Source organism: Tiliqua scincoides, chromosome 4 (assembly GCF_035046505.1).
Source record: "Tiliqua scincoides isolate rTilSci1 chromosome 4, rTilSci1.hap2, whole genome shotgun sequence".
Classification (NCBI taxonomy): Eukaryota; Metazoa; Chordata; class Lepidosauria; order Squamata; family Scincidae; genus Tiliqua; species Tiliqua scincoides.
The window spans coordinates 44,994,869-45,010,936 of NC_089824.1; the positions used below are offsets into that span (position 1 = coordinate 44,994,869).

General features: G+C 46.2%; 1 protein-coding gene across 1 annotated transcript; it reads left to right on the top strand.

Annotated features, from left to right (window-relative positions):
* The first annotated feature begins 672 nt into the window (after nucleotides 1-672).
* LOC136649135 (DGAT1/2-independent enzyme synthesizing storage lipids-like) lies at nucleotides 673-12,729 on the top strand. The gene is made up of 6 exons (XM_066625572.1): nucleotides 673-961; nucleotides 2,925-3,089; nucleotides 4,739-4,932; nucleotides 7,811-7,871; nucleotides 8,370-8,509; nucleotides 12,625-12,729. Exons 1-6 carry the CDS (start codon nucleotides 673-675, stop codon nucleotides 12,727-12,729), a joined length of 954 nt encoding a protein of 317 aa, XP_066481669.1.
* The last annotated feature ends 3,339 nt before the right edge of the window (nucleotides 12,730-16,068 follow it).

Here is a 16,068-nt window from a genome sequence, read left to right on the forward strand (position 1 = left end):
AGTAGCCCCATTGTGGAACTACTTTCCTTATGCAGGGAAAGGGGACAAAAGTTCCCTTTCCCCAAGGAGCTGACAGCGGCTGCCTGGCACACCCAGCATGCTGTGCCAAATGGCTGCCGCTGATTCTGAGTGTGCCAGGCAGCCACTGGCAGCTCCTTGGAGAAAGGGAACTTTTGCCCCCTTTCCCTGCATAAGGCAAGAAGCCCCACAATGGGGCTACTTGACTCTGCACCTGCTATTGAGCGGCCATAGAGTAACAGAGTTCAGTGCTGAGCTAAGAGGTTTCCTTATCCTGGGGCAAGCCTCCATGTCCCAAATTGGTCTCCTCAGATCTGTGCCAGCTATTTTGGTGGTACACATCCAATGAGAGTAAAGGAGCGGGAAGAGTAGAGGGTGCAGAGAGAGGATTCAGGCACATGCTGGTGCTGCTGGGATCCACCCCTTTCCCCCCTCTTCCTCCTGCCCCACTCTCCAACCAGATGTTCTTCTGAGCTATAGCAAAATGTAGGTTTTTCTTTTTAAAGAGTACTGCCATTGCCTAGGTGTAATTTGCATCTTAACACTGTGAGTCTGTTCACTGTGTCTTTTTTTTATTCCCCCCTCCAGCAATAAAAGTGAAGAAATTGTTTAGCTGTGAACAGAATATTTCTTGGCTTTTGTTTTACACCAAAGATGACAGCAAAAGACACAAACTTTACTTTAGGAGAAGGATCTACATCTTGGCTGATATGCACTTTGGAAAATTCTCCAGTCTTTAGTCTATATTGGCTGGGCTTAGTGACTGTGGTAATACTCTATTGTCCAGTAGTACTGTTATTTGTATGGCTCAGTTGTTGTAGTATCTGCATAAAAATTTGTAAAATAACTGGTATCCTGCCAGTAGATCCTGATAGCGAACAATGGAGGAAACTACTGCAAATACATGCATTTCTGATAAGTATGCTAGGAAAGGTGTTGCATGGTAAGTTGGATCTTCTTCCTTAATCTCTAAGGGGCCATATCACAAATAGTTCTTGTGTTACAACACCCCTGCTTTTCAGGAGGAGAATGAAAATCCAGCTGTCCTCTGATTTTGTAGGAATAGGAAATGGAATAGGAAATGAAGTCCTCAATCCTATGGGGTTTTTAGGACAGCAGAACTCAGTTTCCACTGTAGAAAAGGCCACTGCTGAGTGCAACAGAACCGCTGGTAAAAATGGCCAGGAGCTCCACACACCCACCACCAATAGAGCCAGCCCCTACTAGAGCAGATAGGGGGTGGAGGGGCAGTTTGTGGGAGATTCAAGGAGGAGGCAAGCTGGAGGAGGTAGATTTCAGCATATGGTGGGTTTCTCTCCTCAATTTTCCAGCCCGCCCGTTTCCTTCCTCTCTGGAGTTACACCAGCAAAGAAGTGTGAGTCCAAGGAGACCCATTGGTGATCTGGCAGCCTATCTATAGTTAAGAAACCGTTTTACTTATCTTTTGTTGGCCATTTGATTGTGCATCCACCATAGCATGCAGCATGTACTCCGTTGGCACAGCTTCATGCTGTGGACTGGCAGGGGATAGGAGTGGGCAATGAGGCTGCAATCCTATACATATTTACTTGAGAGTAGGGCGCATTGAACTCAATAGACATACTTTTGCATAAGCATAGATAGGATTGTGCAGTAAAAGTCATATTGCTTATCTTAATTTGTTTCTGGCTTGAAATCAGAAAGGCAAAGGTTAGTGGAATCGGTTTAAAAGCACTGACTGGCTTTTATTCTAGCCCTCCCAAAATTCTCTTCTTCCATCAGTTTCATAAAAATATATCCATAAAAAATAGAATCGGGACACAAACCGAACTGCGCCTTGGGCCAGTACAAGTCCCTAGGAGGGTCGCCACCTCAAGAGGCTGGGCCGGCGCAGGGACATGTGCCAGCCTGCAGAGGATGAATCCAGCCTCCATACCAACTTGAAAGGGGTGAGCCCTGCATCAGCCGCTCGACCAACGCAAGCGTCTGGGGAGGGTGGGGAGGAGGCAGGAGGGAGACCTTCTGGGGTGGGAGAGGGTGGGCAGAGGGCGGTCCTGGGGCAGATGGGCAGGAAGTGAGAGGCGGGGCTGGGATCGGCAGTTTTACCAGATCCGAAAACCCGTTCCCGAGCGGTGCAGAGCAGCTGCAAACCGCTTTGCTGTCCTTGGACTTGTGCCACCTCTGAAAGTGGCACAAGTCCAAGGGGACCCATTGGGACCGCAGTGGCTTACCCAGGGGTAAGGGGAAGAGTTTTTCCTTGCCTCTGGCTGAGCCACTTTGTGTCCCTTTCTTGCGCTGGATACAGCACAGGCCTCCAGGCCTGCCTGTTTCAGTGCAAGAGATTGTGCTGTCAGTAATATAATATGTTAAAAAGTACAACCCCAAATTTTTTTCCTGCTGCAGACAGTTGACCTCTACACACATCAAACTGTTTTGTGACATTATCACAGCTGATTTTTCCATTTGAATGAATTATTGAATGACTTAATTAATGTATACTCCCTTCTTGGCCAAGTCTGGCTCATGGAGCCAAATCTACAAAATTAAAATTCACAAAATTCTAATCCACGAGAAATATGAGGAGGTGTTTATGACTGTGTCTTCTGGTCCCTGGGAGCTGATGACAAGTCTATGCTCCAGGCTGTCTCTTCTGCAGGGCAGGAAGGCAGAAAGAGCTGCTGATGGACACGGGCTGGTTGATGATATTTTTGATGATGTGCACAACTAAAAGTTAGTCCAGCATATCACTTAATAGTTGCCTATAGATCTGATAAGATCTTTAGAGAGCCCCTGTTATATGCAACCACTGTCTGGATTGATTTGGTGGAAAATTGGGTAGGATTGGTCTGTCAATCAGCTGGCACAAATGCAACTGTGTCAACAGAGCAGAAACTGCATCCAGAACTTTCCTGTTGTTCCTTGGACAGGTTATGAGGTTTACGGCATGGAGAATCTTCCTAAAGGACCCTCAATCCTTGTTTATTTCCATGGAGGCATACCTATGGATAGCTTTTATTTCTTACAAGAGGTCTACAGAATGACAGGAAGAGCGTACCTTTCAGTGATGGATCATATTTTTTTTCTTATACCAGGTAAAACACAAATATTTTAATTCTGGTCATTAGAAGTATTTTAAAATGGAACATTGTAATGTTTAATCCAGGATGGATGGTGCTGACTAGAGGTATCAAAGAGATATTCCTTTCGTCTGATACACATGCTGCATTTCAGGGTCAGACTGCTAGGGACCTCACATTTTTTTTCTTGGCTGGAGGCCTGTTTGTTTGTTTGAAGAGAATATATTCTGCTTTTCCCATGCCAAAGCAAATGCCCAAGGCGACTTACAAAGTTCCATCATAAATGTACATTGTATCACAACAAGTAAAAAGAAAATAGAAAAGCATCAAAACATTAACACTGAGGGTTCAATCCTAACCAACTTTTGAAGACCGAGGTAAGGGCAATGCAGCTTCAAGGTTCTGGAACAAACAGTCCCTTACCTTAAGGAGGTCTCCATGAGTGCCACCCAACTGCAGGATGCAGCACATGCCCCACTGGCACAGCTATGCCAGTGCTGGAAAGTTTGTTAGGATTTGGGCCTAATTTTAACATTAAATACTAAAATATTCAAACATTAAACAAAACAAAAACCAGACATATATAGTTGAGCCATGGAGGGAGGAGAATAAATTAGTCCAGGGAAGCAGTCAAGTCACAGCAATATTGCAGAGATGCAGAGGGCATCGACCAAATACCAGACAAAACAGGAATGTTTTGAGCCCTTGCCAAAAGGCCATTCTCATGAATGGGAGTTCTGTAGTTGTGGCACCACTACAGAGAAGGCTTGATTCAAGCCACCACCCCTCTCACTTAGGACAGAGGTGACACCTGGAGAAGAGCCCCCTTAGAAGACCTAAGAAGGTGGGCAGGAATGTATGTAAGGCAGTCTATCAGTTAGCCTGGACCCAAACTGTGAAGGGCCTTAAAGGTTAATACCAGTACCTTATCCCTATTGTGGATATTTTTCTTATAGGTCCAATATATTATTATTAACAGTATTTATATACCACTTTTCAACTAAAAGTTCACAAAGTGGTTTACAGAGAAAAATCAAATAAATAAATGGCACCCTGTCCCAAAAGGGCTCACAATCTAAAAAGATGCAAATGAATACCAGCAGACAGCCACTAGAACAGACAGTGCTGGGGTAAGGTGGGCCAGTTACTCTCCCCCTGCTAAAAAAAGGAGCACCCACTTGAAAAAGTGCCTCTTACCCAATTAGCAGGGGTTAACCCAATTAGCAGGGGTTATATCCTCCCCATGCTGTTTTTTCATCTTCTCTGGGGATGGAGGGGACAAGAGAATCAGTCCCACCAAGTGAAATGGCAGTTTGGGGGAGAGTGGAAAAGAAGCAGGAAGAAAAAGCTTAAGCACCTTCTCTCCACTCCCTATTCCTTGGCTCAGAATGATAAGGTCATTTTTTCCCCCTTATTGGAAGGGGAAAATTTGAGAAGGAAGGAAATTGATAGGAAAAGGTGCAAGAAGGGGAAGGTTTAAGGGTCAGCATTCCACCTGCTGATTTTTCTCCTGCAAATCCCTGCTTAATGTTACACCACACACACAAGTTTGGGAAGGTGTGGTTTCATGACATGTGTCCTGTCTAGTTCAGAAATAAGTTGAGATGTTAAAAGTACAGTCATTATCTAATATCTCCAATTTTTATTTGGTTGTGTTTTTCCAGGTGTACAAACATATATTACTCTGCTAGGCGGTGTTCATCCGAGCAGAGAAGAGTGTGTGGATCTTCTGAAGGAAGGGCATGCGGTCAACATTGCACCAGGTGGACTTCGAGAACAAAACTACAGTGATAAGACTTACAAACTCATCTGGGGAAAACGACATGGATTTGCTCAGATAGCCATAAAGGCAAAAGTGGTGAGTAAGCATGATGTTTGGCAAGTGTATGCATGCATGCAAGTATGTTGTTCAAATGATAGGTAGCAGTGAGATCTGGCTGCATGGTTTGGCTCACTGTCTGTTGTGGAGTTTGCAAAACTGCAAGAGCCTGTCTGGAACATGTTGATCAGCAGTACTGCTGAGCTCACACTGATCGCATGAAACCTCATTAGAATATCTGTATTCTATCAAACGTTATGGTCAATTAACCAGAAAATGCAGACACAACTGCCCTATGGTACAAAAAGTGGATTTTCATAACTCAAAACTGATCTGTGAGACTGATTGTTCTGAGAGCCAATGAGACGTTATTATGGTACAGCACTGAACCAATAAGGTGTTAATATGAGTCTGCTCTCATTTCCATATATAATACAGTTACCCCTGCTAACTGAGTAAAGAGATACTTTTTCAAGTGGGGCTCCTCTTATATTTAGCAGGGGGAGAATTGGCAAAAGATACTCCAGCACAGTGTCTTTAACCAATAAGGGGCACAATTTGTATTTATTTGCCTAATTAATTAAACTTGATTTTGTAGTGGAGGCGGGGGCTACAAAATCTTCTTTGAGCCCAGGTTGCAGATAGATGTCTTAGCTATGCCACTAGCTTGCAGAGCAAGCAGGTGGCAAGCATCTGGGGGAAGAAGGCATGTTTCCCCTCAATTTTCACTTTTAAAAAAACCTGGGTGTGACATCACTTCCAGTTGTGACCACTGGCATAGCTAGAGGGGAGCAGGGCACTAAGTTTTGCAGGGAGCCCCCCCATAGTGTGGAAGTGGCCCCTCCTTCCCTTGGGAGCCATTTGCCTCCATTTAGCCTCACCACAGCATGCAAGCAGCTCCTCTCCTCCCCGCCCCGCCCCGCCCCAGTTTGGCAGTGGACTTGTGGTACTGTGTTTTGCCAAATTCCTAATCCAAGCCTCACTTATTTTTATTATTAACAACAGTATTTATATACCGCTTTTCAACTAAAAGTTCACAAAGCGGTTTACAGAGAAAAATCAAATAACTAAATGGCTCCCTGTCCCAAAAGGGCTCACAATCTAAAAAGATGCAAAAAAAAACTGTATAAAAACAGTTGTATAAAACAGTTGTATAAAAACTGAACAGATTATTATTCATGATGTGAAAATTGTTTTTTAATTTCACACCTTCATTGCTTGACTACTTGGTCTGGGTGCATACAGTACAGTAGTTTAAAAAAATTAGCCCACATTAATTGAGTTTTAGGGATTTTAGTGATGTGGAAAGGCTAGTTTCTTAGTATGTTATGATGTACCTAGTAAAGGTATTAAAACCGGTATTTTCTACACTGACTGACAGGAACTCTCCAGTGTCTCAAATAAGTCTTTTCCAGCTCTGGAGAGGCCAAAAATTGAACTTGGTACCTTCTGCATGCAAAGTATGTGACCTGCTCTGAGCTAGGCTGGCAGCTAATCAGCTGTTTCAAGGACAAAGCACAGCTCAGCCCTCACACCAATTCTTAAGGAAGCTGGGGGGAAAGTGAGCTATAATGCAATGCAAAAACTGACTTGAATTATGGTATAATTTTTCCCATATTGAAGCTGAAACAGCTGCTTGACCTCCACCATGCCCATTTTCAACACTTGTCTCAAAGGTTTCCTACAATTCCAGCTCCTCCTGTTAGGGCCACTACTCTCTCTCTTCTGACATCATCACACAGTGCCCAAGAACTTGTGACATCATCACACAGTGCCCCAGATGTCTGCCACACCACACTATCCTTGCTGCCCTGGCCATGCTCCGATTAGTGCAGCTAACAATCCCTTATCCAGTGTCATCTCCTGACCATACTCCATAGCTATCCCCATGACGTTTCTGTAGAAAGTGATGGGATCACATGAGCTTCTCTTAGGTCACTACTCATATCACCATATCATTCTATCTACCAATACAGTATGTTGTTTCTATTTAAACTTCCATAGTTTAAAATGGAAGCAACCTACCTGAGGCTCGAACAGCAGGGTGGGTTGAAAATCCAGATCTAAAATAAATTAATACATGGCTGCACGAGTAAGAGATCTGGAACTGCAGATAATTCACTCAATAAGTACACAGCCCAGGAACAGGCAGGCCTGGCTTGGAGCCCCACTGCTTTTGCTAGCCAGCAAAGCGTAGATGTGTCTGTTCTTATGATGGGGAACTTATGCCCACTCTAAGCTAATTAGCTCCCCTCTCATTCCCCCAACAATGCCCCTGGTTCTGCCCTGCAGTCCTGCTGGACCCCACCTCCAGGGTAGCTCACCTGTTCAACCTGCAGAGGTCCTCTCTCCTGCCAGCAGCCTCCCACCACTACAGCAGACCCTTGGTCCTCAGCAGGTCTTGGGCACAGCAGCCACACACCAAACTCCAGTGTCTCCAGCAATCTGTTCCAGCACTCTCCAAAATCCATTCACTTATGTCTCCAGTCACCCCTCAAGCTTTTCCTCCTTCTGCTACCCACAAACCCTTACTCTCTCAGGTGATCCTTATATCCTTAGGGACCTCATTGCCTCTAGTGACTGCAGCTGTGCAGCACACCCTTGGCTGAAAGCCCAGGCCTTAACTCTTAAAGGGGCCACTGCAGACACCACATTCTACCTCCTCACCTGATCTTCCTCGATTCCAATACATACTGCTGTCTCTCATGGTGACTTCTTCTGTCATAACATGCTCTTCCTGGTAGCCCAATCCTGGATAAGATTAGGTTGTCAATTTCACTGCATATGTTAAGGGCACAATCCTAACCAGCTCTGCTCAGAAGTAAGTGTTATTTTGTTCAATGGGGCTTACACTCAGGAAAGTGTGGTTAGGACTGCAGCCTTAGTTTAATAATTTCTTTTCTTTCTCATATCTTAGCCAATCATCCCTTATTTCACAATGAATATTCAGGAGGCATACAGGGTATGGGGAAACACATGTAAGTTATAGTTTATATTCTAAAACATTTTATTTAAGCTGCACCCTTTCTCAGTAACACATCCAACTGAATGCAATGGAAATGACTTCCAAGAAAAACTTCTTGAGACACAGGCTGTATATGCTTCAATATAGCTTGTGACTAAGGTAGTTGAAAGTCTTTATGTCAGAAGAGTCACCCGACGTACAATTTTGGAGTCTTCCTTAATATTCAGAAATATACAGAGCGGAATTTTTTAAAAAAAGAGAGTTTTTTTTAAAGATGACCCAAATATCAGTGGATTCAAGATTCCCTGTACACATGTAGAAGCTGAACTCTCAACAGTGCAAGATGTGCTGACGGCTGCTTCCTTGTCTTATTTCCACATGAGGACTTGTTAATTTAGCTGGCTATTTTTTGTCCCAAATATTCAAATAAAACACCCCTTCTCCCCTCAAACATGAAGGTGATCTGCAGTTTCTCAGTGTGATCCAAGTCTGATCTTATATTCGCATACAGGGATAACGAGATGGCTTTATGAACGAACCCGGTTACTAGTCTTTCCAGTATTGGGACCATTGCCAGTAAAACTTCGGACCTATATTGGAGAACCCATTCCATATGACCCAAACATAACCCCTGAGGAACTATTTGAAAAAGTAAGTGTTTACTTATTTTACTCCTGAGCTAAAAGATTTAGGGCCCAATCCAGAGCAGTGCGGCTGGCTCACTGCCGGCACACATTGTCGAAAACAAGCCATAAGGCATATCTGTAGGCATAAGCACCGACCCAGCACCGCAGCTGGCCCAGCACGAGTCCGCACTGGGACAGCACTGGTCGGAGGCTGGCGGTTTGCCACCTGGTGGTCGCTCAGACCCCCATGCAGCAGACAGATCAGTCAGGGCTGGGGGGGCAGGGAGGAGGCATTCTGGGGTGGTCAGGCCGCAGGGAGAAGGTGTGGCAGGGGAGGGGTGGGAGGGGGTGGGACCAGCAGAGCTTAGCTCTGCCAGATCCAGAAACCCGTGTTGGGCCTCGTGCCCGAACACAAGACATCCTTACTCTGTGCTGGCTAAATATCTGACACAGAGTTGAGTAGTCCCATTGCGGGGCAGCTTCCCTTACTCTGGGGAAAGGGACAAATGCCCCCTTTCCCTGAGGGGCCACCACCAGCTGCCCGGTATGCTCAGGATGCAGTAGTAACCACTTTAGCACCGTTGCAGCCCCGCGTGCCAGGAAGCTCAGGATTGGGATTTGGCAACCCAATCCTAAGCTCTCTGGAGCACCAGGACTGCAGCAGCAGCACCAAAATGGCTGCTTCGGTATCCTAAGCGCATTGGGCAGCTGCCAGCAGCTCCTCAGGAGAAGGGGACATTTGTTCCCTTATCCCAGGTAAGGAAAGCAGTCCCACAATGGGACTACTCGATTCTACAGCAGCCCTTGGGCTGTGAAGCCCAACATGGGCTTTGGATCTGGCAGAACTCAGCCACCCCCCTCCCAACCTGCTCCCTCCCCACCCTGCCTCCTCCCTGCCTTTTCCCCGCCTCCCACCACCTTGGAATGCCTCCTCCCCACCTCTCCCCATGCCCCCACTCAGCTTTCCCCCACCCAGCACTGGGCTGGTGCCAAGGACTTGCATGTCATAGGGCATGTTTGCGACAGGGCACACTGGCAGTAAGCTGGTGCGCTGTGCTCAAGATTGGGCTCTTCGGCTGCAATCCTATACTTACACAGGAGTAAGTCCTATTGAACTCTCTGAGTAGGCACAGATAGCACTGCAGTGTCAAGGAAGACTTTATTCATTATCTTTTGCGCATGTGATGAATGCCTTTGGAGAAGTGGGACCGTGTGTGCTGGCCAGAGAACCCACAGCCAATGAGTCCATTGGTCATGCCTGTTGGGAGCCACACACTTGCCACTAGCGTGAAGGATCTCAGCAAGTGTACAGCAGTATGTACATAAGGTTCTTCTACATTTCTTTCTTTCTTTTCCACATTTGTGTACCGACTTTCCTACAAGGAGTTCAGGGTGTGTACGTAGTTCCTCCCTTCCTTTTGTCCTCTCAACAACCCTGGGAGGTAGGTGAGGCTGAGAGACAGTGACTGACCCCAGGTCACCCAGGAAGCTTCACGGCTTAGTGGTGATTTGAACCTGGGTTTTCCAGGTTTAAGCCCAACTCCCAAACCACAACAACATCCTGGCATGTACGTAACTGAGAACAGGGGTGTCACACTTGTTTTAATGCAGTGGATTGAATGCTATTTATTCATGATGCCTGCTGAAGGCTGGAAGTGATATCATTAAGCAGATGATGGGCAGAAACACGCACTTTGTTTTCATGCAGGTCATCCTTAGCTGCAAAGGACAGACAGGAAAACATGCAAATCTTGATATTTTCCAGAATGAGAGAGCCCAGTTATCACACAGGCCGTCCTTTCAGCAGAGCTGCTTCTGCTGAGTGCAGCTCAGCAGCTGAGAGGCTCTCTGTGAAGTCATGCCTGGGCTTGTATTGTCCCTTGACTTCTAAAGTCTCCTTCTGTGTGTTCCTCCCAGAGCCTTGGCAGACGCAGTGCTTCTGAAAGGGCAGCATAGCGTAGGCTAAGTTATCATATGGGCTGAATAAAGAGCTTCCATGGGCACCCCTGATTTAGAACCTTATTTCAGATCTTTCCAAACCATATGGAGAAATACTGCACACCATCAGGTATAGTTAATAGAGGTTTTTTCACACTAATGCTCAACATGTGGTTGCTAGGGCCCTGGTCAGGAGGCACACTGGCATGGGGAGCATAGCCAATGGGTGTCTTCCTGTTTCCCCTCAATACTTTGATCAGTTGGGAAGGGTGCACCTGCCCTCCTCATTGATCACTACTCTCCTTCCAATTTCCTGAATTCTGACAGGATGAGGGAACAAAGTGGCAGAGAAAGTGTGAGGCAGAGGAGAGTCCTGTGCTACAGTAGTGACACCATTCTTAACTCCTCCACACTTGCTCTTCCAATTCCATCCCCTCATCCCTTTAGAAAGCAGGCAGTGAAAGGAGGACTGGTGGGCCTGTTATACCACTGGATAAGGTAACATGGGCACTAGGGTATTTGTGTCCTGGACAATTGCGTCCTAGGACACTGGAATCAGCGGCCCTTTGCATGCAGTTATTTTTGCATCCTGGACATTTGTGTCTGGTGTGATTGTATCCTGATCATTTGCATCTCACTATAATTGGCACTATAATTGGCAAGCAAACCTCATGTTATATATTGTAAACGTCTTATCTCTGGCCTAGCCCTACCTTTATGTCTTAGAAATAAAAAGTACATCTAACATAAATATACACATTGGGAAACAAATGTCTGGGATGCAAAAAGAACAAATGAAAATGTCCAACACCTGCATGCAGTTGGTCAGGGCATAGTTGACCAAGAAGCAAAGGTCCATTGCTAATGAAGTGGGATGGGCACGTTGTCTCGAGCAGTGGGAGGTTTTGCTTTAGCCCTGGACCCTTCCTAGATGATCTTGCCTGAAATCGTTACTTTGAATCTGAGGCCCTTGTCTCTAACCTGCTGCTGGTTAAGAGGTGGCCTCTCAGTCATGGTGCCAGGGGTATGCAACTGGCTTCCATTGGAGAGATGCCTGGCCTTTTGTTGCCTGCATTTAGTCAGCATTTGTAATATTGTAGGCACAATCCAAAGCGCCCTTTTGGCTGCTGAAAGTCCCTTGCGCCGGCTGAAGAGTGTTGCAAAAGTGCCATAAAGCACTTTTGCTCCACTCTTGGGGTGGATAGGCTGGCACACAGATGTATGCTGGCCTCCCCGCATCGATGTAAGCCCTGCGGCCCAGTAAGTCTGTGCCGGCCAAGCTCAGCTGGTGCAGAGATCTGGGGGTGTGTGGGAAGGGCAGAAAGGAGACGGGCAGGGAGGCGTTTTGGGGCAGGGGAGGGTGGGCAGCAGGCATTCCTAGGGGTGGGTGGTCAGGGAGCGGGAGGCAGGGCCAGGATCTGGCACTTGTGTAACCCAGTTCCCAGGCGGCCTGGGGCAGACCCTGGCTGCTTGGATTTGCACCACCAATTTTTTTCGTTTTGTATCTTTTAGGTTGGGTGGGCAAACTTTCAACTTTAGGGATCCTGGATCTTCAACAATTGTGTAGGAAAGAAATTTCCTCTTCTATACCAGGGGTGTCCAAACTTTTGGCAGGAGGGCCACATCATCTCTATGACACTGTGTCGGGGGCTGGGGGAAAAAAGGATGAATTTACATTTCAAATTTCAATAAATTTACATAAATGAATATATTAGAGACGGAACTTATATGAACAAATGAAGGCCTTGCAACAGTTCAAGGCCTATAAAAGGTCTTGCACAAAGCAAGGCCAGCCTTTCTGTCGCTGCTGCTGTATCACAGACGTGAAATAGCAAGCACAGGAGGGAGCCCTCATCTCACAGTCCATGCGAGAGATTGAACAGTCGCCCTCACATTGAGAGCAGTTGCATCGGTCAGCTTGGGCTCCAGCAAATCTCTGGAGGGCCAGAGGCGCTTTGGAAACTGGGGGCTCCCTATAGGCCGCATTGGGAGTCCCCAAGGGCCACAAGTGGCCCCTGGGCTGGGGCTTTGGCACCCCTGTTCTATACAATTGTTAAAAGTCCAGGATCTGTAAAGTGAAGGTTTGCCCACCCGTTTTAGGTTATTGTGTGCCACCTTGAATATTACTCCTACAAAAAGGCAGGATTCACATTTTGGAATGAATGAATGAATACCTTTTCCCCTGCTTGTTTCTCTTAACAGGCCAAAGCTGCAGTAGAAGCTTTACGAGACAAACACCAAAAAATACCAGGAAGCATCCCGAGAGCACTTTGGGAACGCTTTGAGATGCATCGCAAAGAAGAATAGTGGAAGAATGGACTATTTGGATGTGACATTTGATAAGTGAGCTTTCTGGGAAACTTGAAGTAATGTGGAGCTGTTATTGAGATCATTAAGAGAAATGCTTCTGAGAGCTCTAAATATTGTCATAACGTGCCTTCCGGAAGACTCTGCTTTAATAAAGCCCCTGCAGAATAGCCCTAAACATCCCCATTCCATTCCTGTGATTCATTCTTAACACCTTCTGTCGCACCCTCTTTATTCAAGTAGCCAATTAAACACTATACGTCAGTGGTCTTCAACCTTTTTTGTGCTCCCACTCAAAGAAACAAACAAAATATGAGACTGGGGACCAAAGCCGGTCCTGCCCCCCCTCCTGGGACACAATATGCCCCACTCCTGCCTCTGTTGCCGCCTTCCACCCACCTGGCACCCCATATATACCTCACTCAATGGGATCCTTGGTTTTGATACGTATATCTATTTCTATATTTTGGTAGTCACAAAATTAACTGAGACTGTCAGCATTCATGTAGGATGTCAACACTCACTATGATAAATTACCCATTTTTCCCTTTATTTTTTTTTTTTTTTTGCCTGTTGTTCCTAATTTTCGAACTGTACTAACTCACCAGTTTAAGATGATGAGCCTGCTCAGGAGCTTCCAGAGAGTCCAGTTCAAAAATCTGCTCAGGAGTCCAGTTCAAAAATCAGTTGATACTGACAATATTTGGGAGAGAGGTGGGGGAAAAGACTAGGCTTAATACCGCAGCACATTATTCCAATTCTGTAAGAACTCTATTGGTTTTTCCCTGTTTCTGGATACAGTTCACAGTGTTGATCTTTACCCAAGTCCTAAACCATCTGTAAATAGATCATAAGGACCACCTGTTCTCATGTTTCTACCTATCTATTGTGATGTTGGGTAGCGGGGGAGAATTGATCCATGGTGCAGCGTGGATGGTATGCTGCCTGATTGGTCTGCATACAGGATGGGTATTTTTCAGTTATGGCCCCGGGTCCTGGAACTCATTGGAGAGGAGCTGGGATACTGCATTTAAATATTTGGGGGGGGGGGAACCTGGCATAGGCAGCATCACCAGCTAAAGTAATGAATGCTCAAACGGAAATAAGAAAAGCAAGAAGTCATAAGCACATCTTGCAATTTTGAGAGTTCAGCTTGTAGACGTGTAGCCATATTACCCACATTGGCATGTTTTCCATGGACTTCAGGCACCTAACTCAGGGACTATTTTGCTCACTAGCTGACCAGGATTCTTAGCACTCATTAACAATACATAACACATGTTTAGCTGCTCTGGATAGTTCATTGTGATTTCAAAAAAGTTTGAAACATTTCAAAGTGTGGTTTTTCTGTTGGCAACCTTCAGTCTCGAAAGACTATGGTATCACACTCTGAATGGTGGTTCTGGAACAGCGTCTAGTGTGGCTGAAAAGGCCGATTCGGGAGTGACAGTCCCTTCCACACTGGGAGCAAGTGCAGTCTGTCCCTGGTCTGTCTCCCTGGCTATGGGCCTTCTTCTTTGCCTCAGACTGTTGGCCAAGTGTCTCTTCAAACTGGGAAAGGCCATGCTGCACAGCCTGCCTCCAAGCGGGCCACTCAGAGGCCAGGGTTTCCCACCTTTTTTGGTCCACTCCTAAGGCCTTCAGATCCCTCTTGCAGATGTCCTTGTATCGCAGCTGTGGTCTACCTGTAGGGCGCTTTCCTTGCACGAGTTCACCATAGAGGAGATCCTTTGGGATCCGGCCATCATCCATTCTCACAACATGACTGAGCCAACGCAGGCGTCTCTGTTTCAGCAGTGCATACATGCTAGGGATTCCAGCTCGTTCCAGGACTGTGTTGTTTATGCCTGCATAAAAGTCAGTGGAGCCACAGGTTTTCTGTGTGCAGACTCATGTTAGATGTAGCCTGGGATGGACTATGAAGGACAGTTTAGATAGAATTACTGCAAACTGAAGGGCGTTCTGTGGGGGCTGGGGGTGTGTTTTGGCTGCAAATGTAAACCATCCTCAGCTCAACATCTATTCTGCACTATTAACTATCTATTAATGATTAATGTATTTGAAAAATGTTTACCCTGCTCTTCTGCCCCTGGGCAAACAGCTATAAATCAATGTATGCAAGAATAGACTAATAAGGGCCCAATCCTATCCAACTTTCCAGCACCAGTGCAGCCACAATGCAGCCCCCCAGCTAAGGGAACAAATGTTCTCATACCTTGATTCGGCCTCTGTGATTACCTCCCCACCACAGGATGCAGAGCATGCCCCATGGGCATGGCTGCACCAGCACTAGAAAATTGGATAGGATTGGGCCCTAAGTCATCCATGCAATAATTCCAGATCTGCCCATTGCCCCATCATGGTTACCGAAACCCACCAAGGAGGCTCCTCATCCTGTAGCACCCAAAGTCCAGGCTACCTACTAGCTGATTCAGGCAGCAGTTCCTGTAAAAGTCTTCTGAGGTGAGGGAATGGGGCTGATCAGGTGGAATTTACTTGGACTAGGATGCAGGCAGGTCTTTCCCTGCTGGTGTTTGTATCCCTGTCAAACTTGTTCTCAAACCGGTGGGTTGTGACCCATCAGCTTGTGTAAAGCTTCCCCAGCCTTTTAAGGGGTGGAGGAAGGGGCAGTGATGCGATCCCCAGGACCGCATCACTAAGGGGGATGAGGGGGGATGCTTTTACTTACTGTGGGCTTGGGAAAGAAAGCGGAAGGTGCAGGGAGCCCTGCACAGTCCTCTGTAAGGCTCCCTGAGCCTGGGAATGTTCAAAAATAGTGAGTGCAAACCACTTCCTGTTTGCAAATGCAGTCAGGAGATGGTTTGTGCTTACTTTTTGCCTTCACCCCTCCTCAGCAAAGACTTACTTTGGGAGTAAATCTCCCAAAAAGTTTGAGAACAACTGTGGTAGAACGTTACAGGGCTGTTGTAAACCACTATTTCTTAACCACAGGCTCCTCAACCTGCAATCCGGGTAAAATAGACCAAACTGGCTTTGGCATTGAGATGGCAGTTTAAAAATTAAAGCAACAGCCATAATCAACCATTTTAAAATAAGAAATAAGGCTTGAATTGGAAAGATCTTGCATTTGTGTCTTTGTTGTTAACTTGGGGCAGAGTCCTGTTACTCAGTCACAGCTATGCTGAAATCCTGGATTTCTCACTTCTGCCCAAGGGGACAACAAAAGAAGTTGTAAGAGCAGGAACTCTTGGTTTTTTCTTTGTTCCTAGAGGAGGGTGAGCTCCAAAGGCCAAGAACTCACTCTGTGAGCCCCTAGGAGGAGAGACCTCACTGGGGACAACAAAACATGAGAGGAAAGAGCTTGCTGGTGACCCCATA

Excerpts from the sequence above, each read along its gene's own strand:
- LOC136649135 (XM_066625572.1), top strand. The coding sequence starts at position 673 with ATGACAGCAAAAGACACAAACTTTACTTTAGGAGAAGGATCTACATCT. Across the intron at positions 4,933-7,810 it reads TAGCCATAAAGGCAAAAGTG|CCAATCATCCCTTATTTCAC; the intron begins GTGAGTAAGCAT and ends CTCATATCTTAG. Across the intron at positions 8,510-12,624 it reads CTGAGGAACTATTTGAAAAA|GCCAAAGCTGCAGTAGAAGC; the intron begins GTAAGTGTTTAC and ends TTCTCTTAACAG.